This window comes from Apostichopus japonicus, chromosome 1, assembly GCF_037975245.1.
Source record: "Apostichopus japonicus isolate 1M-3 chromosome 1, ASM3797524v1, whole genome shotgun sequence".
NCBI classification, from domain to species: Eukaryota; Metazoa; Echinodermata; class Holothuroidea; order Aspidochirotida; family Stichopodidae; genus Apostichopus; species Apostichopus japonicus.
The window spans coordinates 2,914,727-2,939,138 of NC_092561.1; the positions used below are offsets into that span (position 1 = coordinate 2,914,727).

The 24,412-nt window shown below is 36.1% G+C and overlaps 1 protein-coding gene across 4 annotated transcripts; it reads right to left on the bottom strand.

Annotated features, from left to right (window-relative positions):
* Positions 1 to 13,560: 13,560 nt before the first annotated feature.
* On the bottom strand, positions 13,561 to 23,951 carry LOC139980628 (mitochondrial glutamate carrier 1-like). Of its 4 annotated transcripts, none has more exons than XM_071992691.1 (9): positions 23,854 to 23,951; positions 21,243 to 21,389; positions 20,420 to 20,551; positions 18,909 to 18,964; positions 18,479 to 18,569; positions 18,158 to 18,273; positions 17,198 to 17,418; positions 16,373 to 16,472; positions 13,561 to 15,259 (listed from the first exon to the last, which is right to left on the bottom strand). In XM_071992691.1, the coding sequence occupies exons 2-9, from the start codon at positions 21,254 to 21,256 to the stop codon at positions 15,030 to 15,032; spliced, it is 960 nt and encodes a 319-aa protein (XP_071848792.1). In that variant the 5' UTR covers positions 21,257 to 21,389; positions 23,854 to 23,951; the 3' UTR covers positions 13,561 to 15,029. The 4 variants fall into 4 exon arrangements, with proteins under 4 accessions (XP_071848792.1, XP_071848632.1, XP_071848555.1 ...); XM_071992531.1 differs by having other exon boundaries at positions 23,804 to 23,948; XM_071992454.1 differs by having other exon boundaries at positions 23,705 to 23,938.
* Positions 23,952 to 24,412: the final 461 nt, after the last annotated feature.

Consider the following 24,412-nt stretch of genomic DNA (forward strand, 5'->3'; position numbering starts at 1 on the left):
TTAGTTTACAAAATGGAGTGGGTGTTGAAGTGTGCTATATTGCACCAAATTGCATCTGAGGCCACCTGCAAATGCAAAAAAATCCAAAAGGGGAGGGGACACCCCCTCCCCTTAGACCCCTCCCCCAGGCCGGCCATCAGTCTTCAGCCCCCCCACTCAAAAGTAACTTCCTACGCCACTGATACAATGTGTACAACATGTCCAGTGTGGTAGACTGAGGACAATATGCCAAGAAGTAGCAAGTAGAAACGCTCAATATGCAAATGTTTTGCTTATGAACCACTGGTGGATGTTGATCTGAGATCGCAGAAATTATATGATTAGACCTCATATTTAAAATCTTGAGTGCTGAAATTGCAGAAAGTACCCTCGTACACATGTTTGTACATGTACGCAGAGAGTACCAATTCCTTTCCGACACACCGGGCGACTACCACTCTACTTCAGTCTGGGTGGATCATCGCCCCTGATATTAGAAGTGTACAACAATTGCTTGCCCGAGTTCCATGACAAACCTCAAAGATTGTTTTCATAACGGCGTCTATGGCACTCCGGAAAATAATTGTAAGGGCTTACACTGCCTACCGTACACCTCTCGTTAGTGACGCATTTGGTTATATGCTGCGCAGTGTACTAAACCATTGACACCAACATGGTACCACATATACAAATACACTGACCAATACCTCATATCGCAGAATAAGAAAATCTGATAAATTAGATGAAGTTAATTCAGAGACTTTGTGTAAGCATTTTTAGAACTGCTTCGGACTACACTGCTAAAAGTGAACCTCCATACTTTCTTGCTTAGTTTTAAATGGTCTAGTCACGACCTTCGGTCAAATATGGGAGAGCAGTGGCACAGGATCGACAACAGAATTTTAGTTTGTATATACTACATTCGTCCAACTGCACGTTGGAAATCTTAACGATTATCTCACAATTTCTATTACATTCCATATCATTCTTTGATGTGATGTAATCACTTCTTTCCACCTCTCACACCACTTTTGGCACTGAATTGAATTAAGTGAATTGGTGAGAATGCACTGGTAGTAAAGGGTGGCACAATAACATGTGAAGCACTCGGATATAAAGAATTTCAAGTCCTCACACTTGTCAATTCCTATTAAGAAAGAGCCCTTCAACGTATAAATCTTTTCTTTTCTTTAAATTATCGATAGGGTATCTGAAAAAAAGTTGATGTTCATGCACACTTATAGACCATTCTTCTTCACAATGTTTTATTTTTAATCAGAGAATACTTGCCGAGACTGCCTGTGACCAATGTGTTGTTATATTAACAAATGCACGTGCACGATTCGTTGGTAAAAAAAAGATGATACTGCGAGATTACATCGAACGAGAAAAGGACCGTGGAGAGCCTCTGGCGGATCTCTTCCAGCTAGTCCAACAAAGAGTAATAGCAGTTGAAAATTGCTTTGATGAGGACGACGACACAATGATAGATCAACAACGCCAAAAACTTCTCTGTTGTCTTGCTCAGGTGATAAAGGATAACAAAGGGTTGGTTTATTCCAAGAAATCGTTCCAAAATGCCAAGACTAGGATTAAACAAGATGAGGCTTTGAAGAACATGAAAGGACGTCTGCATGAATATCTTCTCCAGACGTATTTGAAAACGTTATCGCAGCGGCAACTCGACAACATACAAACTACGCTTAATGACAATGTAAAGGACATCATGCAGGCTTCCCACGTTTTGGATCTTTGCCCAAACATCACTGAAGGAGATGCAATGCAATATATGAGATTGTTCATCAAAGAAAACGAAAACGAGATATCCAACGTGAAAAATGAGCTCTGTCAAAAGGTAACGTTATGCCCAGGCCTAGTGATGCAATATATAGATCGATATATATATTTCCACAGTATTTTTAAGCAGTAATTAGTTAGGTGCTAAGTGAACTCTTTATAATTAATTGCAAATAATGTTCAGCTACTTTTGTTTTTAAATCCTTTCTTGAGTATTTCTGAAGTAATATTCAAAGATGGATATGCCTACAGCCAAAAGGCAGACTAAACAGGACGCTAGAGGTTTTGGTTGAGTACCCTGATGTCACCAGTGGCGGAGCGTCCATATAGTCAGGGGGCGAATGCCCCCCCCCCCCTGGCTGCCTCAAATGGACTGTTTCTTTCAGCTTTTTACCACTTTTTACTTATTCGCGATTATTGACTTTTTTATTGCGCTCTCATCTACCTATTGACATTTGTCACATTTTGTTGGTGTAATTTTCTGTCAAAATGCTCTAACGGCTATTTATTCTTCGTTTATCTGCAAATTAGAAAGGCCCGGAAAGGGTCATTTCCGGCGATCTAGGGAGTATCTTTACTCAAAAAATTCTGTACGCTCCCCGCAAACCTGTGGTGGCGCTCCCCTTAGATAGTGTCGAAAGCGCCCCTAAAGTCCATTCTCGCCCCATCTGACCAATACCCCTAGCTCCGCCACTAGATGTCACGCCTGCAATTATTCTTCTCAAAAGTAAAGAAATTCTTCAAACATAGTTAAAGAGAAATCATCGACAAAGTTACAGAGAAAGAGTAAGTCACAGAATTGAAAAAAAAAATTAAAAGGGGAGAAAAATGCTTACCGAGTTTTCAAAAAGTAATTAGGAAGTTTCGTAAAGTTTAGCAGCAGAATTATACAAGAATATACAGATTGTTGAAGCAGAATGGCAGGGTTTAACGGTATTTGTTATGTTAAGATACATATGTACCTATTTCCTTTCCCTTTTTTTATAATTTGAACATTCAAGAAAATATAATTGGGTCATTTGGGACCAATGAGGAAAGTATAGAGGATATAGTACTGCAGACTCTTCAATTAAAACGACCAAGGATAACAAGCGTAATAAAGATCTGTAGATATTGAGCCAATGGGTGTCAATCACAAAGTTATCAGGTAATTTGTGAAACGTATCCTGTGAAGACACTTAATGGCTGGGGGTCTATACTGGTGAGAAGCAAACTCATTAGCTACATCAAAATGATGTTATCAGATGATACAATCCTCTGCGTGCCCTTGGCACTTTTCGAAATTCGGTTGTGGAGAGAAGGGGTAAACCTTAACATTTAATTTTGTATTCACCTAGATGTATCCTGGGCGTGTTTGTTAGGATTAAAATTATCTCACCTATTATTCGAAGGAAAAAAGTAGTACGTGAAAGGAATTTGGATTTATTCACACTGACTGATTGATACGTTTCTACAACAATTTTATCGTAGATACAAGCAGAAGAAAAAAGACAGAATGAAATATGGAAAGCCTTAGAAGAGAAATGTTATTGCTTCAGCTGCATACATGACAACATAGGAAAATACACAGATGTTCCGAAAGAAATTAATATACTTTTGATTGGAAAAACTGGGTCCGGTAAAAGCGCCACTGGAAACACAATTATCGGGAAAGCTTCCTTCGAAGAAAGTGGCACCAGTAAGTCGGTGACTAAGACAATTAGCATGAAAAGCATGAAAGAGGGTGGATTTCAAATTACCGTCATTGACACACCTGGTCTATTTGACACAAACACAGTTATTAAAAATGAAGATACGCTGCTTGAAATAGCGAAAACGATGATCAATTTTAAGGGAGGAATCCATATATTTCTGCTGGTTTTGAGTTCTTCATCGAGATTCACGAAGGAGGAACAACAAACTATTAAAGTAATCGAGGTAAGTTTGATCGTCATGAAGTATTTAAGTTTGCAACTTTCAGAAAACCGCTCAGTTTCCTATATACAAATTTCCCAATACGTAGTGTCCTATAATAAATGAGTGCTCACTGAGTATATTAAATTATTTGAATATTTTATCTTGCGCCCAACCAGGAATTCCTTGGCAAGAATGTTTTCAGGAATTGCCTCTTAGTTCTGACCAACGCTCGTTCAAAATTTTGTTCTGAGGAAAAGAGTTCGTTGCAACAGTACGTCGAATCGGAAAGGAAAGAAAGGGGCCAGTTTTCGGATCTACTTAACCATGTCAGCAATCGAATAATAGCCGTTGAGAATTGCTTTGACGATGACTTTTTGACAAAGAAACATCGTCAAAAACTCCTTTGTTGTTTAGCTCAAATGATACACGACAACAAAGGGTCTGTGTATTCCAACAAGGCGTTTGGACAAGCCAAGGCAAAAGTCGAGCAACAAGAGGAAGAACGAAAGAATAGAGTCGCCAGGGAAAAAGAATTGACCCATATGAAAACCATATTGCGAAAGTTTCTTGTGCATAAGTATATGAATCATTTAACAGAGGAAGAACTCGACAACATTCATACGAAGGTTAGGAATGAGACACTACACATCATGAAGAATTCTGGGGTGGGGCAGTTAAAATTCATCACAAGGGAAGATGTCAAGACATACGCAGAAACCGTAATTCGGGAAAATGAAGTCCTCATTGCAAAGTTAAAAGACATGAGAATTCAAGATGCGATACAACAAAAAGAATACGAAGATACTAGAAAGCGGCTAAAAGATGAGGAGGAGATTAATAAAGTGCAAAGCATTGTACTACCTTTGGTAAGTGAGAACTTAAAACAACAGTCAAAACAAGAGTTAGAACAGATAGTTCAACGCAAGCGTCTGCCTGATGCTTTGACTGATCAAATAATTGCGAATCTTGAATCTAACATTGTGCATGTTGACTTGAAACTAACTAAACGTTATATTCAGGAAACAAACTTTGCAAATCCAAAGATAATCCAAGGGTACATTGATGAGAAAGTTTTCATAGAAAAACTTGAAGAAAAGTCGAAACAACTGCAAAGGGTCCAAAGAGAACAGAAATTAAACGAAATCATGGAAACTTTAAAAAAAGACCTTAATGAAAACTTGAAAGGTAAGCCTATCAAAGAGTTAGAGGAACTAATGAATGACTTAAAAGACATAGAACACCCTGTTCTAGGTAATTGGGAATCAATATTGACTGAACTTGTAGGAAGTAAAATCATAGGCTCTGATATAAGTATCATAGAAATAACCAACTTGTTCTTAAAGCAGAAAAATAATTGGATTCAGAGTACCTTGGGAATCCAGTTAGAAAAAAGGCAACAACAAATAGAGGCAAAACTTTTGCAGGATAGGGAAGAGTTAAGGAACAGTGCCTTCAGTTTAATTTCAAAAGAAATTAAAGAAAATCTTGAGTCTTACTTAACAGATAAGACTACCAGCCAATTAGCAGAATTGGAGGAACAGATAGGTAAAAATGAGGTTCCTATAGATGTCTTTGATAAAGTGAATGAAAAGCTTACAAGTGCACAGCAGCAGTCTTTGAGTACCAAAGAAAAAGAAGATGAAATACTGAAACAAATCAAGGGCCAAAGCAAGGTTATTGAGGAATGTAAGAAGGCGGCTAGGAGATGCTTTGCGGGTTCCTCTGTAGTTAAAATCAAATATAAAGGCATCGCTAAAATATCTAATGTGAAAGTAAGTGACGAAATTCTAGTTTTTGACGAGAACGGTCATCTATTCTATGATAAGGTTTATCTCATTTCTCATGCAATAAAAGATGAAAGTATTACATTCATCCGGTTGAAAACATCTTCAGATAAATACCTACGTATTTCACCAGGTCATTTGTTGCCCGTTGGTAGTCTTGGTAGTAACGTCGCCGCTAAGAACGTGTCCCTTGGTAACGTCATATTTACATTACAAGATGGTGTGATGGTGCCTGACAAAGTTACCTCAGTAACTTACGAGCTATGTCGAGGAGCGTATTGTCCAATGACAATGCATGGGACTATTGTTGTCAATGGCGTAGCAGCATCCTGTTATACAACTTTCTTCCCATCTCCTCTTGCTCACGCTTTGCTTTCTCCCATAAGACTCCTCTTCAGTTATTTACCTCTGCCTCTCTTTAATCGATTACTTCCATATGATACTGAGGAAGGGATGCCGGTGCTGCTCCTAAAATGCCGTTCGATCGTCATCAGATGGCGTTCATTGTTTACAAGGAATGATAACCTAAGCAAAAGCGTATAAGTGTTGAAACGAACTGCTAGGGCCGTAACAATTCCTTGATAATATTGCGTCACCACTTTCTTCGTTTTTGTGGAGAAAAGTGGAATTTACACAACAGTTGCTTGTCAATTGCATTTCCTTTGACATTAGCAAACAAATGTTTTGACTCGCTTAATATTTGTAGCAGCAGACAGTCTGATTAAGAGGTGTGTAAAAGCAAGTATATGAGAAAACACACAAGTCCAAGAACTTGAGAAAATCAAGTTTGTTAAGTGTCATTTATAATTGTTTATAGTCTTCCAGCCTGTACAAAAGAAGTAAACCTTACAATACCATCTTCTTTGTTTGTTTTACAAACACTTCTAATGTCTTGAGTGCGATTACGCGATGTCACAGTTGTTTATTTTTACGTAATTATTAATTATTCGATGTATTACCGTAGTAGTTAATACAGGAAGGTTTGTATTTGTATTTACACTTCACCATTTCTTTTCTTTTCTTAACTCTTTATTCTCGTTTTGTAGCAAAAATTGATATTACTTTTCTTTCACACCAAAGTCCCTCTTTTCCTTTCTTAATTGACTAGAACTTGAAAAGTACTTAACATTATATTTTTCAACTTGTATTATTTCTAATTAATAAATCATATTGTCATTAATGTCACATATACACGGACGTAAAATTTAGCAAAACATTCTTCTTTAATTCCAAAATTAAAGTTTGTTACCTTCTGCGTCATGTTGACGCCGTCAACCATTGATGAGATCAATGTAATACCACATGAGGTTACACTTCCAGAGTAATACGTTTAGTTAAATGTTATTTAATTCATTGACCTTGCTGAACAGTGAGGGTGCACATGTTAAGTACGATTGGTAGTCCTAGCAGCGATGTGTAAAACATCGCTGGTTTTGGTGTTTATTAATTTCGTATTATATGTATAAGATAGTAATACAGCTTATGACTACTGTTAAACACGTAAACTAATCAGTAACAGAAAAACAAATATACCTTGCATTCATAAGCTGGTGTGCATTAATATGAGACAATATACGACCACGTCTTTCAAAAAAGATCCGACCACGCCACCTATACTTAAATATTAAATCACTCTCAATATGCAAAAAGCAATTAGATAGATACAATTTAGTACAATATCTAACGTAATATGCCTACATATACGTTTACTATAGAGATACATTCCATACTTTTGAATTATGAATGTAGTCAATCTTATCATTCATCTCCATGAAGCAGTCTTTGGCTCTATTAGTTTGAATAAGTGGTCGAGTAGTAGACCTAGACCAATGATAGAAATTTTTCAGCCAAATTAGTTTTGTTGTATTTTATACCTGTGATAGAAGTAGTTTCGTTAGTAGTTTAGTATTTGACTCGGGCAATTAAACCACGTATGGAGGCAATAAAGAGCAACGTAATTAGAACAATGTGATGTTGTTCAATCGGCTAAAGTTATGATGAAAAGTACTAATGATTATGCAGAAAATACATAAAAAAAACATGTACATTTGTAAAAGGGTCAAATTCCGGACAAGTTTTCTTCTGCATCCATCGTTTGGAATTATGAATGTAGTCAATCTTTCCTTTCATCTCAATTAAGAAATCTTTTGCTCTGTTAGTTTGAATTTGTCTAATTAATGTCAATATAAAGAGGTCGAGTAGTAGACCTAGACCAAATGATAGAAATATTTTAGCCAATTACATTTGTTGTATATTATGCTTGTGATAGAAGTAGTTTCGTTAGTTGTTTAGTATTTGACAATTTAACCACGTATGGAGGCAACACGCCGTATTTTTGATATATTTTTTAATTTCTTTTTTAGCTTTTTTACAATGAATTGTAATTTTGCACTTATTTTGCCTTCTAATAATTAATCCCTTTTTAAAAATTAAATGAACTTTAGACCCAGCTTGTTTATGTAACGTCGCTTATATGCATAACCTTATTTCATTTGTACTGTATTTAGTAATTCACTTTGTAGCTGCATCATGAAATATAATAAACGAATGTAGTTCATTTCAACACGTCCTGTCGATTATCATTCGCATAAACTGGTCTTATTCACTACATTGATTTCATTTGTCATAGCTCCAAATTAAAACTCCCCATTTCAGACCCGTGTAAATCCTATGTTTATATCCTAGAAGGTGAAGCCTAGCCAAGGTGAAGCCTACGTATTGGACCTAAATTTCCCATTCATTCTTCATCTGAAAATGATAGCGAAAGCATGCATTTCCGACGTACGTAACAATGCTAGCACTTACTTCAGTTCCGTAGGTTACAGATAGCTGAACCAAAGTTGAGTCCTCATCTCAAATGTTTCCTTGCAAATTTTGCTGTATTTCAAAGATGACGCCGAATAACCTAACAGCATGGTTTTAGGTTACCAAGGGGGACGGCCATTTCCCGGTCTTAATAATGGAGTATTACTTAAACAGGTAAAGGGGCTTTCACATTCTTGCATGAGAAGAATTTCCTTATCCGTTCAAGAAAACTTTCATCTGCTCATTTCTTTGAATGTGATGGTGCGAGGTATAATTTGCATATATGGAAAACTACTGTGCGAGCTACTCCAAGCATTCTTTTGAGAAACACTGGGACGGCTAGACAATGGTAGTACCTGCACAAGTTTTTCATTCATGACGTCATTTGTTTTCTCAAATTGGAGAGTGAGATATGTTTGTCACTGTGGTGCGTTGACAAGGACCTGGTCTCGAATTAACAGACGGCGACGGGACTGTCTATACTCTATACGTCCACGTAATGAAGTCAAACATTATGCGGTAACGACGGTAGCGACTATCGTACACCATTTGACCTCATTCTTTTCTCGATCCAAATTTAAAGTTTATTATCAAATATGAATCATGGCTCAAAAGTTGCCCGAGACTTCCTAGCTGGTGTTAGCGTCAGACTGCCATTCACCAATTGAGAGGGATTGCATAAGGATCCTCACGATGAGCTAGTCGTACTGTTTAACTAATGTTCTCATGAAACGTTCTGTTTCTCTCATTTCAAAGATATTTGATAACAACGCTTTAATTTGGCTGAATTCTTCACATTTACTTTTCTGACTTAAATCACACTTTTTTTGCGAATTTATCACAAATAGTAACAGAAAATAATCTCGTGGACAATTTTGCAGGGTGTCTGGCGACTATAACCTGCAGAAGAAAGACTGGTTCTCGTAGACTGTTCATAAACAAGTCCTGGAGTTTTTTCTTCGTAATCGTTTATTGAACCGTAAGACATATGTTACAGCCCACCCATCATTCATGCGCGGATTCAGGGGTGTAGGGATTACAACCCCACCCCTTTACATTCAAATACCAAAGTATTAATCACTACAACCTTCCATGTCACGTAATTCCATTTTATACGTCTAAGCTTAACATGTTTTTCGGACCTACATGGGCGTCGGATACATTGGGGAGTAGTTCTGAGGGCTCCCTGTTTTCATCGCACCCAGGGTCACACCCTCTCAATTATAACATTCCGGGTCCCTCCCTCCAATGGGGTAAAACAGTGTTGCTTATTATGTAGGATTGGATGGACGTGAGGGCCGGTGATGGGGTAGGAGAGGAAAAGATGATTCAACAACCATGAACACCACTTAACCACTTTAAAGCTGGTCACACCATTACCGTTATTTGAATAAACGAAATATTCTTATTAAGATATATACAAAATATTATATAAAATTTTCTCTTAATCTTAGAGAGCAAGCTTTTCATACTTCAGGTGGAATTAAAGACAAATATTCTGAAAATATATCGGTGAACAGAAATGGTTATACCGGCCGCTTTGGATCTCATTTAGTTACTATGCCATGCGACTACATGCTCCAAAGTACAATTTTCTACTTCACAAAACTTCCATTTTCTTTAAAACACATTTCCAAAAATCCTTTACTCAAGATGAGGATTAAAGAAAGGGAAGAAGCAACGAAATATGTTGAGCTTGAACTGTTTTATTTATTCCATCAGATTACATTTACAGACGAATATAGATGGTATATATTAAAAGTTGAATTAACTGACCTTTTACCTCCAAATAAAACAGTGTTAACAGTCGAAAATGGAGGGATGAAATGCAATATTTAAATGAATTAACTGTTTCTTAACATGGGGGAGAACACAACAGCCTGAGTTATATTGAACCTCATCTTCATTCACATGTCTCTGACTTGACCACTACTCACGAGATTCTGTCTATTGTCCAATAATTACATAAAATGGTGAAGATTGAGGTAAGAGCTATTTACTGTATATTGTTACTTATCGGATACTGCTTAAGCAGTAGGTTAAAATCAAGGCTGGTCATGGCCAACTAAAACTTAACTTCTTCCCGTTTAAACCTTTTACCTTTCCATAAAATAAATTTATTGCATTCGGCTCAAACAATTAAAGAAAATACAAGCCAGTGATTGATAGCCACAACACAATATTAACAGTATCAAGCTTACTTTTTGGAATAAAATGAGCACCAACACAGCGAAGGTGTCTAAGCAATATTGAAAAAACCATTAACTGTTAGACATCCTGTATGATGGTTTATACCAAGATGAAACAAAGCACACAGGGAGAGGTATGTATGATGCAAATTTAAGTTGTTTATCAGAAAATTAAGAAATACTGCATTTACAGTTTTCAACATCAATTTGGTTGTTAATGGCAGAGAGCGTTAATGACAAATGACACTGCATTTTACGATTAATTTGTAGCTGCTTATGATCAATTTTGTTTTGCCCAGCATTTTTAGATCAAACCACAGCCTCATAGGTTATGGTTAGTGAAGATATGAATTATACAATGAAATGCAGTTTGTGAATGTATCTGGCAACAATAGAGTGAGCACACAGACAAAAAAAAAAAAAGTGTAGTAAAAAGTTTCGTTGTGATGAAATTCTAAATACAGAAAACATTGACAGCAAAGCAAGTATATTCAATATTTGGGAAAATGGAGCTTGAATTTTGTTCAGACTGAATAAGCGTTAGTTATATATGTGTATATATGTGTATATATATATATATATATGTTGATATATATATGTTGATATATATATATATATATATATATATATATGTTGATACTAGTTGAGACTAGTGGAACACTAGTAGTTGTAACTCGGAGTTTCACGCGTTAAAGCGATCGTCAGACAACTCAACTCAGAGTTGTCTGACGATCGCTATAACGCGTGAAACTCCGAGTTACAACTACTAGTGTTCCACTAGTCTCAACTAGTATCAACATATATTCCGCTCTGTCCAATGGACATAGAGCACTCTGCGCCAAGATAGACGCCAACCAACTCTATATATATATATATATATATATAGCATTAAGGTACACACATGGCCCATGAGATGTAAAACTAATGAGTTCATATAATTATGCAAACGATAAACATATAAACAATTCAAATGTTATCAATATATCTGACAAAATGCAAGTACTCTTTTTAAATATGTTTTAAACTCATGTAAGGTAAGGTATCATACTGAAACACACTTTTCTTTTTCCAAAGACCTTCAATATTCTCAACTGAGCAACAAAAGCCTAGCCCCTCCCTCCCCCACCCCCCCCCCCCACTCCATACTTCTGCACTCATATTAACACCACTCTACAGCTAGTACTGTGCTAGCAAGTTAAACAATACAGTCAGATCAAATCTTGATCAAAAGTAACACTTATGATATAAATTGCTTCGTGATTTTCTCAAATTCAAAAAGGTTTAAAATAACCAGAGTCGACACGGAATTTTGAGAATATGCAGCAAAAAGAAATTAATACATTAAGCACTATTTTAAGTAATGCCAAATTCTATTCTAACAAACAATAAACTTCGAGCTACAGTTAGCAATAACAGCAAACAGCTACTGACCTTATTGAACATGGAATGCAAAATACAAAATTGAACATTATAATATAGTAGACATGCAATAAAACATTAATGTACTAGCTATTCTAATAACTTGGCTCATTTTTATCATTTAAAAGGATTTTTCTGGTGACAAATAATATGAAACTTTTATGGAAGAGAAAAATAGTTCACACTGCTAGTGCTAGTTGAAAACCCCAATTTGACATCTTGCCACTTACTCGAGATACGGTTGATTGAATGTAACACATTTTGACTGGCAAAACCTTCAAATACTCCAGAAAATTGGATCACAGTACAGGGTCTGTGATGTCACCTGGGCAAATAGTATTCAAAAGCTTAACTTTGGCTATTATAATCTTCTGTTGATTTATTATAAAAACCTGAAACATTTGGAATATTTCCAAAGCTGTCAAAGTCCATATTAGATTTCATTAAAATCTATCTTTCTTGTAGAAATGATCTTTCCTTCTGTTTATATACAAATTATAAAGAAAAACATACACATGTTCAGCTGAATTGCCCAGATGACATCATCCATTCTGCTGTTGCCAGATGCATTAACAAAGTATCACAAAATTTGAAAAATTCAAATGTTTGCCATACAACATCCTATGAGGTTCTTGCCTAGATATGCAGGAACTTTTCAGCAATTTTGCTAAACCATCAACGCAGCCACCAGAATATCCTTTTAAACTAACTGTAAGAATGACTTAAGTAATAGCGCATTCTGAGCAAGATGGACACAAGGAATACCAATGAATGCCATGGAAGAAAAACATAGGAGAATGAACACGGAGCTCAATAATCTTTAAACCTGATGATTGTCATACACAGCAGTTACCAAAATACAACCAAGGTAACCACGGTAACCAAGGTAGCTGTTTGGTAAAAGAGTGTCTAAGAGTGCCTAGCACTAATACACTGTAATGTATGCATTGATTGACATTCATTTTATAGTGTAGTCTTTTAAGTAAAATCGACCAGAAGCAGAGAACATTGCAAATATAATTTGTTTATATGACATTAAAAGATGCACAGTTTTGCATTGCATGCAACTGACATATGCTTATTTTATGGTGCTCTAATGATGCAATGAGGGTGTTAACTTTTGGAAAGAGTCCAGCAACAGCCATCCATTATTTGACACAGAATGTCTGTGTGTGTGTGTGTGTGTGTATATATATATATATATATATATATATATATATATATATATATATATATATTACAGAACCACCAGACCCATTACTTCACTAGTACATATCCCTCATACTTCTTCACCCAGTACCCAACCAACTAACTTTTTGATTGCATACAAAGAGTCATGATTTTTTTTTTGGCAAGAACTGACACTTTTTATTTGTTTCTCGGTCACTCGGTCCCTACATTCATGAATGTCTTGCAAACATTAATTATATCTATTGCAAGATAAACACTTAAAAAAAAATCTAATAATGTTCATATATGTATGCATTCCAAAATGAGAGGCATTTCACAAACATTATGATAATTTACACAATAATCAACAAGCAAATTCATAACAAACTTTTATGCTGTGTATTCTATAGCTATTAGATAACTTAATAGTTACACATTCCATAAAACATATTAGAATGCATTAAAATGTTATACTAATGGTTTTAAAATATAACAGTTTTGACCTATGAGTGGGACATTTGTTTTTCTATAGATAAAACAGAGTTTACTTCATAACTTTTTACAACTGCATCTTATTTTAATTTAAAAGAAAACAATCAAAGCTAACAAATAAGTAATGAAGCTTATTATTACACATTGAGCCTTACATCAGCTACTTGTGTACCTTTGCTAAAATTACCCAAACATTGCTCCAGATTGTCTCATGTTACTGGTCTAAATAATACAACACTTATGTCTGCTCAAAACTTATCAACGTTTGGCATAATTAGGTCCATTTGAGCCGGACCGTATACAGAGGTGTTCCATCCTACCTTTGGTTTTATGTTACTCACACATTTTATTGCATAAAGTTCCTACCTAAGACCCTGAACACCCTCTTTGCCAGTCATCCTACCTAACACCCTTAACACCCTTTTCACCAGTCACCAGTTCTATTTGGACTTCTTTCCTGTTAGGTTTTTATCCTAGTCTCTAAAATACTTAAGTCTCACTTTCCAAATTCTTAGATTTGCATATCACAATTAAGCTTTGCTCAACCTCTACTGGTGACTTCTTAAATTTAGTCATTATAAGGCTCACTTGCAAACAACTTGAGCATTTAACATATGTATTATTAGAATACAATCAAACTTAAAACAATTTTTGGCATTTAATTCAAATATGAATAAGATCAACTGAGAGTAATTTGGTAAATAAGCATAGGATGGACTGATATTCATGGAAGTTGCAGAGAATTAAGAGCTTTAATTAATCGAAGGTAGTAACGGTAAATTGGCTTCAGTTGTCCATACCACTTGCCATACTGCACTCAATTTATAATCATTTTACTTACAAGAACAACTGCTGTGCCCCTTTATAAATCAAGTTGCAGTGGGTGTCCTGATAATTATATCGTTTACTGAACTTCATTATCAAACTAAATTAGCGCTCAAGGTTGCCAGTAACTTTGCCAATATTTTTCAACAGAAAAAAAGCTGTTTTGCAGCTACTGGAACTTTTAAAAGTTTGACGAATCGTTTTATGATAAACATTTGCTGTCATTTTCATATTTGTGTTTTCTCTAATAGATTGGAAAAGAATAAGATGCATAAGTGACTTTAAAAGTTTAGAGCTGAAAAATTGCAGGGGTGACCTGTAATATCAATGAAAATATCCATGGGCCTTAATTCGAGCCCTGTTGCTGAAATAAAAAAAATAAACATATACATAGAAGCATGATAGAGTCCAACAGCAAAGAGGGCAATATGTCAAATATGGAAAGAAACAGTTGAGAGAAACTTGATAAAATCACCTGAGAACACTTCTGCAGAGGGTGGATGGTTGACAACAGAAGAACCTAACCTTCCAAACATCCATAGATACATCTATTTCTACCTCCACCGATATATATTATGTCAATTTTTATCACCTGAATAGGAAACTATCTTGGAGGGAATTTTGTAGCTTGCTTGACTTGTCCAGGGTTACAGAAGAGGATGTTCGATAGTATTTAGTTTAATAACCTGCTTGTCCTGTCAATAACAAATTCTCCGACACCGATGAAATAGACTCCTTGAGCGATACCGAACAGAGGAGCGATGACAAACACACGTGCCATGGCACCTTTCAAAAATGCCATTGGGCCTTCCAGTTTCCAGATCTTCACGAAGCAATCCTTGACGCCGGTGTAGGTCTGGTCTCCTTCGGCTTGTTGTAAGGTCTGTATTCTGGTCTTCACCACTGGAAGGAGGTAATAATTATCAATCAAACTAAATGTGGATTCCCAAGTTGAATCGATAAATCTATTAAGAGATCAACCCACCGGTAGTAGGTACAGCGTTCATGCGAAAATGTTTACTCCGGAGATGAATAAACTGAGAAGTAACAACTGTCAGTATATTGCATTCTTGTGGTTAAAACCGACTGTGGTAGCTACCAAGCTGGTTGTTACACAAATTTAGAATTTAAAACCAACTGTGGTAACTACCAAGTTGGTAATTACAAATATTTAGAATTTAAAACCGACTGTGGTAACTATCAAGCTGGAAATTATACAAATTTAAAACCGACTGTGGTAACTATCAAGCTGGTAACTACAAAAATTTAGAATTTCAAGCCGACTGTGGTAACTATCAAGCTGGTAATTATAAAAATTAAGAATAGCTGTTGTCACCCTTGTTTTATTGGTAACATCAAATCTTATGTTTAGTGTAGTCAATTCTAAACAAACTATTCCATCTGCTTTTCATGAAATTAATATTCTAACAGGAGAACAACATGAGAAGTTAGAGCATCGTTTAAAACTTCATAAGATATTATATTGTCTTTATTTCTCTTATTTAAATTAATATATGGGTTTAACACTAAACTTTCCAATAATCGGACAAACGGAGGCTAACGAAAGCAATTTTAGATATTTTGTTTTTTATTTTCAAGGCTTCACAATATTTTATACCCTGACCTCCTCCCACCCCCCAACCCCATCCCCCCACCCAACCCCATCCCCCACCCAACCCCCTCCCCCACCAAACCCACACTTTAAATGCTTACTTGCCTCAAATTCCATGAAGCAAGTTAAAATAGCTTTCCACGAACAAGTGGATTTTCAACACCAAAATACAGGCCACTTAAACATCCAGTTTGGCCAGTTCAGTTTCAGATAATTTACAGTAAAATCCTTCTGATGCAATTGGAGATTAATTCCATAGTGATATAATTAAGTGATTGCAGGAAAGGATTTCTAGACTCAAATCATTATTTATAAACATTATAAGCTTGAGTATCCTTCCGTTGATCATTTTTCCTAAATGTTTTCAAATATTATAAATCAGTATTATTAAATATTGGACTCACCATCAACAGGATTTACAGCCACAGAAGCAACACAGGCTGCGACACAACCAGCTACAAACGAATGTTGGAAAGTAGCCTTCTCTGTTCCTTCTGCATAGCCCTACAGGGAGACAACAACAAAAAACAGCAAAATATCTTCAGAAACATCCAACAGAATATTTTGAAATGAGTGACACAGGCAAAAATGCTAAATTAGTTTACTGGAGTTTTGTAAAACACAAAAACAAGAAAAGACCTATTAGATCCAAGCTAAAACAAATTGTGGACAATGCCACCCCTTCCCAACCTTGCCCCTGCCCCCACCCCACCCCTGCTGGCAATAAAACAAAATGTAAAACTTACAAGTGAATTTACTGTATACGTGCAAACAAAGTAAAAAATAGATGACTGAGAATGGAATACCTCTAGCTAATATAAATTGTAGACAACACCACCCCTTCCAACACCTCTCCCCTGCCTACCCCCCCCCCCCTGCTGGCAATATAGCAATATGTATAAACAAACAAGTGCATTTATATGTGCAAAAACAAAGGAAAATAGATGACTGAGAACGGGATATCTCTCGCTAAAATAAATTGTAGACAACACTACCCCTTCTGACCGCTCTCCCTGCCCACCCCACCCCCCCCCCCCCTGCTGGCAATAAAGCAAACTGTATAAACTAACAAGTGCATTTATATGTGCAAACAAAGGAAAATAGATGACTGAGAATGGGATATCTCTCGCTAAAATAAGTTATATATAACACCACCCCTTCTGACCGCTCTCCCTGCCCACCCCACCCCCCCCCCCTTGCTGGCAATAAAGCAAAATGTATAAACTTACAAGTGCATTTATATGAGCAAACAAAGGAAAATAGATGACTGAGAATGGGATATCTCTTGCTAAGGTTGCTCCTAAACCTTTATACAATCCAAAAAAGCCTCTGGTCCTGATCAGGTCCCTTGTTAAGTCCATCGCTGTTAACGAGCCAGAAGCGGCCCCTTTGACGACTCCACTCACGGCCGCTTCCACACCTTCCGCTGTCAGCTGTGTTTTCTTGTGAACTGAGAAAAAGTAGCAAGAAACAGATTGTATTTACAAGGATATCTTGGAGCAAAAATATCGCAACATGCATGATTGTAAAAATTGTCAACTTTGGTCATAATTTGACAATATCCACCGGGTACGAGGTTTTCAGGGAAGGGAACTCCCCTTTTTTTTCAACCTGACACAAATATTCAAAGATAGTTATAAAAAAAGAACATTCTATTTGGACCTGAGCACAATTGTATAAATAACATGTCTCCAAAATGTGCCTCAGATTCTCCTTCTGAGGTATAAAATTGATTTGATAGTTTTTGAAGAGGGGGAGGGAGGGGTGGAAAAATATCCCCAGATACCTTGAAGGGGAGTTGGATTGAATCACACCGAGGGCCACACCTCTCCTTCATAAAATCATAAATCTGCCAATATGATATCAGCCTAAGACTATAATTGTGAAGCCTGAGGAAGACTGAGGTCAGCAAATGCCAGTTTTGGGACAGCTCACCAGCAGAAATTCATGAAATGTCGAATCTCAGAAAAATCTGTTTATCAACCACTTATAATACATTTAAGATATAATAATATTAATATTGATATTTCATGGAAGCACATCAAATGTGAAGTGAATGTACGTGATGTTGTGTGATGTGATTTCACGTTGCATCGCAATAGCCTACAATCAATCATACCCTATGGTATATATTATGTACCGTAATCAAGGATTGATCAACGTGAGAATCGAGGGCAGTCTTTATGTACCTTTCCTACCAGCATCCTGTAGTTGAATTTTTAGTAATTCCATAGGAGTAGTGGCAATAACTTGACAAAGTCCAGCTCCTGCACCGGCAAGTAGCTCTCGATAGAAAGGTAGTTTACTGCAGAAAGAATGAAGAAAACTATAACTTTAAGCTTAGGTGAGTTGTGTAAATAGGCCTTACAAATATTTTGGAATAATTCAGATAAAATTTGAGTTTTATACAACCACTGATACTTTTTTTGTGTGATAGAGGAGGAAGGAGAAGGGGGGAGGCGGAGGGAGTGGGAACGTCAAGACAGAGCCATGTAAGGTATTTTACTCACCCATCGGTACGAAGCATGTATCGGAAAAAGTCGTTTCCGACTAATTTGAGAGCTTTCTCAGGAGTGATTAGTGTAACGTTAACTCCATAACCTACCAGGAAACATGAAAAAAAAAATAACAATAATAATAAATTAATTAAAAAACTTGTATCTTGAAAATTACAAATTCTACATGCTTGTACCGAACTAATCAAAAAAATAAACACATGAACTTGACTAAACTTGAATACTTCTATCCCATTCTTTCAAAGCAGCATTTACTTTGCCTATATTGAAGTTCCTGGAAGTTTTTCCAAAGTTATATTCAAAAGCAAATCACTCTTCTTGCTTCGTGTTTTCCTGCATGATCATTGCCTAGTGAGAAACAAATAAATAGATCAGAAATGAGTACTTTCAGCCGGAAACTTGAAATATTAAACCTCACACAAACCTTTATATAAACCAAAGAAACCTTCGGACCTTGCAGTTTTTATGAAGCAGTCCAATCTGGTAACAAAGATATGGAAACAGAATGTCAAAGGGCAGTCATAAAGGTCAAGCAAAGTAAATTTGTGTCCGACAAAAAAGTGAGTAGGAATAGACGGACTAGTGTCAAATGTTCTCCTTGTATCATTACAATCTCAAAGGTTGTCTGGTTGAGTACAGTCAATAAAACTTTCGATAAACTGCAGTGTACTGCAAATGTATTTACAATTCCCTCGTAAAAGCGTACCCTTACTGTACTCGTAAAAGCAACCCTCACCTCGTAAAAGCTACCCTTACCTGGTAAAAGCTACTGGGCAAGACCCTTTAAAGGATGCCCATCAGTTTATTACACATCACAGTATTATTTTGTGTTTACAGTCAATTTTTTACTTTTTTTAATTTGGACAAACACATAATTATTTCGATATATTTTGGCACCACATCTCCTACCCAACATGTAACTTTATGTGGACAAAGTTACAGAAACAAAAGTCTGCTTTTGTAACTTAATTATTGAACAAAACAAAAACTGATCACATTGGCAGGACAATGGGACGAACGAGCAGCTGATTTACACAGTGTGCAATGTACACACACATCACATGTGTCCGACAGGCTGACTTCCTGACAAATAAAAGATACCTTATCTTCCTTGCTTCCTCTACAGGGTGTCACTGTTTTCATGTTACATCCTCTCTCACTCTTGCCAAACAGGAAATATTCCTTTGGAACAAAAGCTTTTAACAACACCTGACCACCTAAAGGATAAAAGTTCAAATCCTCTCCTGGATCACTGTTTACCTATTTGATCTATTTTACTATTGTTCTTACTTTCCTGAAAGACCGCAAAAATGTGACTGACTTTATTTCAATGCAGTATCTACAAATACTGTGCCTTACAATGAAGCTTTCCATCTCTGAGTTGGTTGGGATCCCTAGAAAACTTTAATTTGCTAGGGATGCCATAAAATTTAAGTCACAGCATCTTTTCACTGTGCAACCCATAAAGGGAAGGAACCCTTATGCAAGCAGAAATCTTGATTAGATATAAGATACATCAGGTCGAAAACACATAACATTATATGTGACAACTCAATTTATCCTGATCAAAATCATGCATATTAAAATTACAGTACAACAATATTTTCCACGTTTTTTGCCCCGACCATCTGCAATTTCTGAGCATTTTGAAATTAATTTGTTTTCCCCCAAAATATACAGCCCTGGGAAGATTATCAGACATTACCAAACAAGTCCAATCTGAAGTAAAAACTAGAATTTACTCCAAATATTAAACATTTTTAACAAAATACTTGCGTCTTGAAACTCACCACTTCTCATTGAAACTGGAGCCCAGTGTCATTATATGTTTGCAACTTAAAATCTGTAATTCATTGATACAGACCAAAAAAAACAATGATTTGATATTCTAGGAATGGAAGCTTTTCCTTTAAATACATGTCCTACTACACTCACATGTTCTTGTACATGGGTTTGCCATCAATGATCTGTTGGTTCTGCAGCCTCGTTTTGACCAGATCAATGGGAAACACACAGGTGACTCCTGCAATACCAGCAACTGCCCCATTTATAACCTTGGATGGTAAGCTGGAAAATAAACAACAATTATTATTTCAAATTAGACTAAACTTTAGCTATATTTACTATATATATATATATATATATATATATATATATATATATATATATATATATGAATGTAACATTATTTACTTAGTAGATAAGATCAGCAAGTAAACACATACAAACTGAAAGGCAACTTAACATGTTACTTCACTTATTTTATTGCTATGCAGTTCATAAGCCTAAGTGCATAGGCAGTGTCTTGAGCTATAAAGTGTCAGCTGTATACATGAAATTGCAACTTGCTGCTTATAAAATCATTGTTTGAAGAATAAACAATCAACATTTCAACCAAATTTACTTGTTTACTTGAGACATACAGTACTTTGTGTTGTCATGTTGTACATATTCTCTCTTTACATTATTACATAGTATCGGACAGCGTGATGTACAAAACAGGTACGGTACACGTCAGCTACAGTACTGTAGCCACTAAGAATCAAACCTAACATAGAATTCACAACAATATTAATGATAAATAAAATCACTGTTTGATAATTTCTTCATTTTAATTGTTTCCAATATAAACATTTCTCATTTCTTATTGTGAGGGTGGGTGGGGGGGAAGGGGGTTTGGGGTGGAGTGAGAGGAGGTTGGGTGCAGTAACAGAGATGGAATTTGATGGGTTGGGATGTGGGTCTAAGTCTTATTTACCTTATTTCACTCATCTTGGCATTCCTCTGTACCCTGTCAGGAACCTCTCATAAGTGTCTTTGGTTAATTATTTAACGTCTCAATCACGTACAGGTAGAAGTTATCAACACTCCGAAGGAAGGCACAGTACTGACGTAATCTTCAAATCTAAATAAAACAACAAGAGAGATAACGGTGACAACAATTTAAACAGAGTCAACTATTCTGTACTATACATTTGAGTTTGGTGTGGAAAAACTGTTGATACAGCTTTTAAATGCAAAGTATACTGTATACGACAGATAGCAAAGGCTGTGCCATGTACTGCTCTGATACATGACAAGTGAAATGGATGGCTTTTGCACGTTGCTCAGTCACAATTAAAATAAGTTTTCATTCTTCTGATTAACCTTATTAATATTTAATTTATCCTGAACTATGGACCTGAAAAGACTTGTGAACAATAAGACAGTCTGAACTAACCAACAATGATTTCCATTTAACAGATCACTGGAAACAAACAAATTGAGATTAGACAATGGTGCTGATATGTACTTTATAATATAGTGTGTTTACAGTGGAGTATGTTCACATTGAAACCTAATTGGTCATTCTGACAAATTTATGGCCGATCGTTAGATCATAACAGGTTATTTAAAGACAAGACAAGAGAATGGATCGATCCTGATATGATAGTTTAAACAAATAATGCTGAGATTATATGGTGTTAAAGAAAAAAAAATCATCGTGCACACAGATAAACAAACATGAATGCATTACACAATTCCTGTTGAGTATTGATGTACAAAAACTGTGTTACAAACAGATACACAGACCTACTGTACTACTATAAACACACAGACAAACACACACAGATACGCAGACACCCACAGAACCTTGATAAGTTCCATTGATATCAAGTCTGCACATTCAGTGGCACAACAAACCCTAGAACTGCAGACCATGCAGGTTACTTTATACAACATATTATTTGGAAGTTTCTGGTAAATAACTCAGAGTTCACACTTTGTTAGTAGTATTTGAAGTGTATGAAGCTGTAACAGCACTGAAGAGAGCGTTGTGGTCAAGCGGTTAAGGTAGTGGACTTGTGATCTAAGGATTACAGGTTCGCGTCTTGGCCAGATCACATTTTTTCAGCAATTTCTCCTCTTTGTCTTTCTTTTTTTTGCCTTCATTTGACATACTGGTCAGATACAAGATATTTCTTTGTTTTAAAATGCAAGAAAAATTATATTGGATAGACTGAGTTTCATTTCACTGTACTCTATGTGTACACTATTGAAAGGCCAATCCTGGCTGTTGTTTTGTTGCCCGGTCTACATGTTCTCATAGTGTTAATTGTCATAAAACCACTTCAGATGTGACATGTGTGAACAAAAAGAACAAAAATTTCAATGAGCATATATTTATTGCTAAAAAAACTATTACAAATATTACAAGGATTACCATGTACTTTATGATAATATTAGGCAATCAGAATGAAAGTTTTAGATTTGCTTCCATTGCCTGCATGCTCCAAAAACCTCCCACCTAAAAATTTCATTATCATAATAAAATATTATTATTTACATAAAACAGGCACTCCATAAAAAAAATTCAAGTTTCAAATCATCAAACAGCGGTAAAAGGGTTTAATTACGCACTTATTACAGTACATAGCATACATGCAGCATACCGCCAACAAGCTTTTGATCTTCACTAGCAGTTAACTACATACATATGTACCTGTAGATTGCAATTAAATCATGGTGTAAGTTCAGTAACTTACAGCAGCAACAAATCACAAATACAGTAATGAAAACGCAAAATAAGCCTGATGCTTTTTGAAAAATATCCAGATGCAAATTTAAAACTTTCATGCTCATTGCCTTACTGTAGGAATATTTAGTACACAAAAGTTGGATCTGTTCAGCAGGGAACTAATTTAGCAATCACTTTTAGAATGATAAAAATAATATCATCACATTGGGAAATTTGTGCATAAATCTAACATACCGATACTAGGGTATCAATGTTACACATCTGCGTCTACCAGAAGAGCATCTACCGACAACAACTCTTGGACAATATATTGCTAATTTAGATTAGATTACTATAAAAGTGGGATTTTGGAATCATTCAAGTTCACCTTTTTCTTGATCTAAATAAATTGAATATTGAAATGATGAAAAGTGAAGGGATGAAAAATAGTAAGGCCCACTGCAGCCACATGTAAAATTGTAACATTGTTATAGTTAGACTGTGTTCTAGCCCAGGGCCTATATCACCAAAAAGTTAACTTACAAAATATGAAACAGCTAAACAAGTTTGTCAAACGTTAACATCACGCTAGGCTACAACGGGCGCTCCTAACGATTGCTACACAGAAATGTATTAGTAATTACTTTGTATTTGGGAGAGCCAGTGTGGCATGGTTAGGCCTGACTGACTTCAGTCCTATTAACGATTTATCCTTTACTTACCTCCAATATATATCGCGTAATAACCTGAAATGATGACGTAACTATCCGGCTCTTTATTCATTACATACCGCTATAAACAACATACCGTAATATGCGTACCGTTACATTAATACCGTTAGATACATTCTTTCCATGTCTCTTTCCATTACCTTGAGATTCCTCAACTTCTAACCTAGGCGCGCTGAGACCTATGCACTACAAGAACAGCTAACCAGCTTTTTGCACAGCTGATGATTTACCATATGTGTAATGTAATGACAGTACTGTACTGCAATACATATGCCCGAACCCACGTGTCTACCAATACGTACAGCACAAATAGCCTCATTGAAGGTAGCAGCCACTAAGAGCAGACACTAACAGCAGCCACTAAGAGAAAAGGGACAGTAAGACATGACACAAGTACTACCACTGCGGTCGTGTGTGTTAGTTATAACACTGTTTTTACCTCCATGGTTAAGGTTAAGATGGAGGTCTGTTTTACCTCCATGTTATAACTGACTCTGCGGTCGAGTGTGTTGTTCAAGAAGAGCATAAATAGGAGAGGTATTTTTTCCTTCAAAATCGATTAATTTCTGTAATCGACCTAATGAGTTGTCCAGATAGCACACTAAAGTAGAAAAGTTCTTCTTTCACGTGGTGTACCTCTATATCGGTAACAGAACCGATTTCTTGACCAAAAGTGGCCTTAAAGTATTAACCCCGATT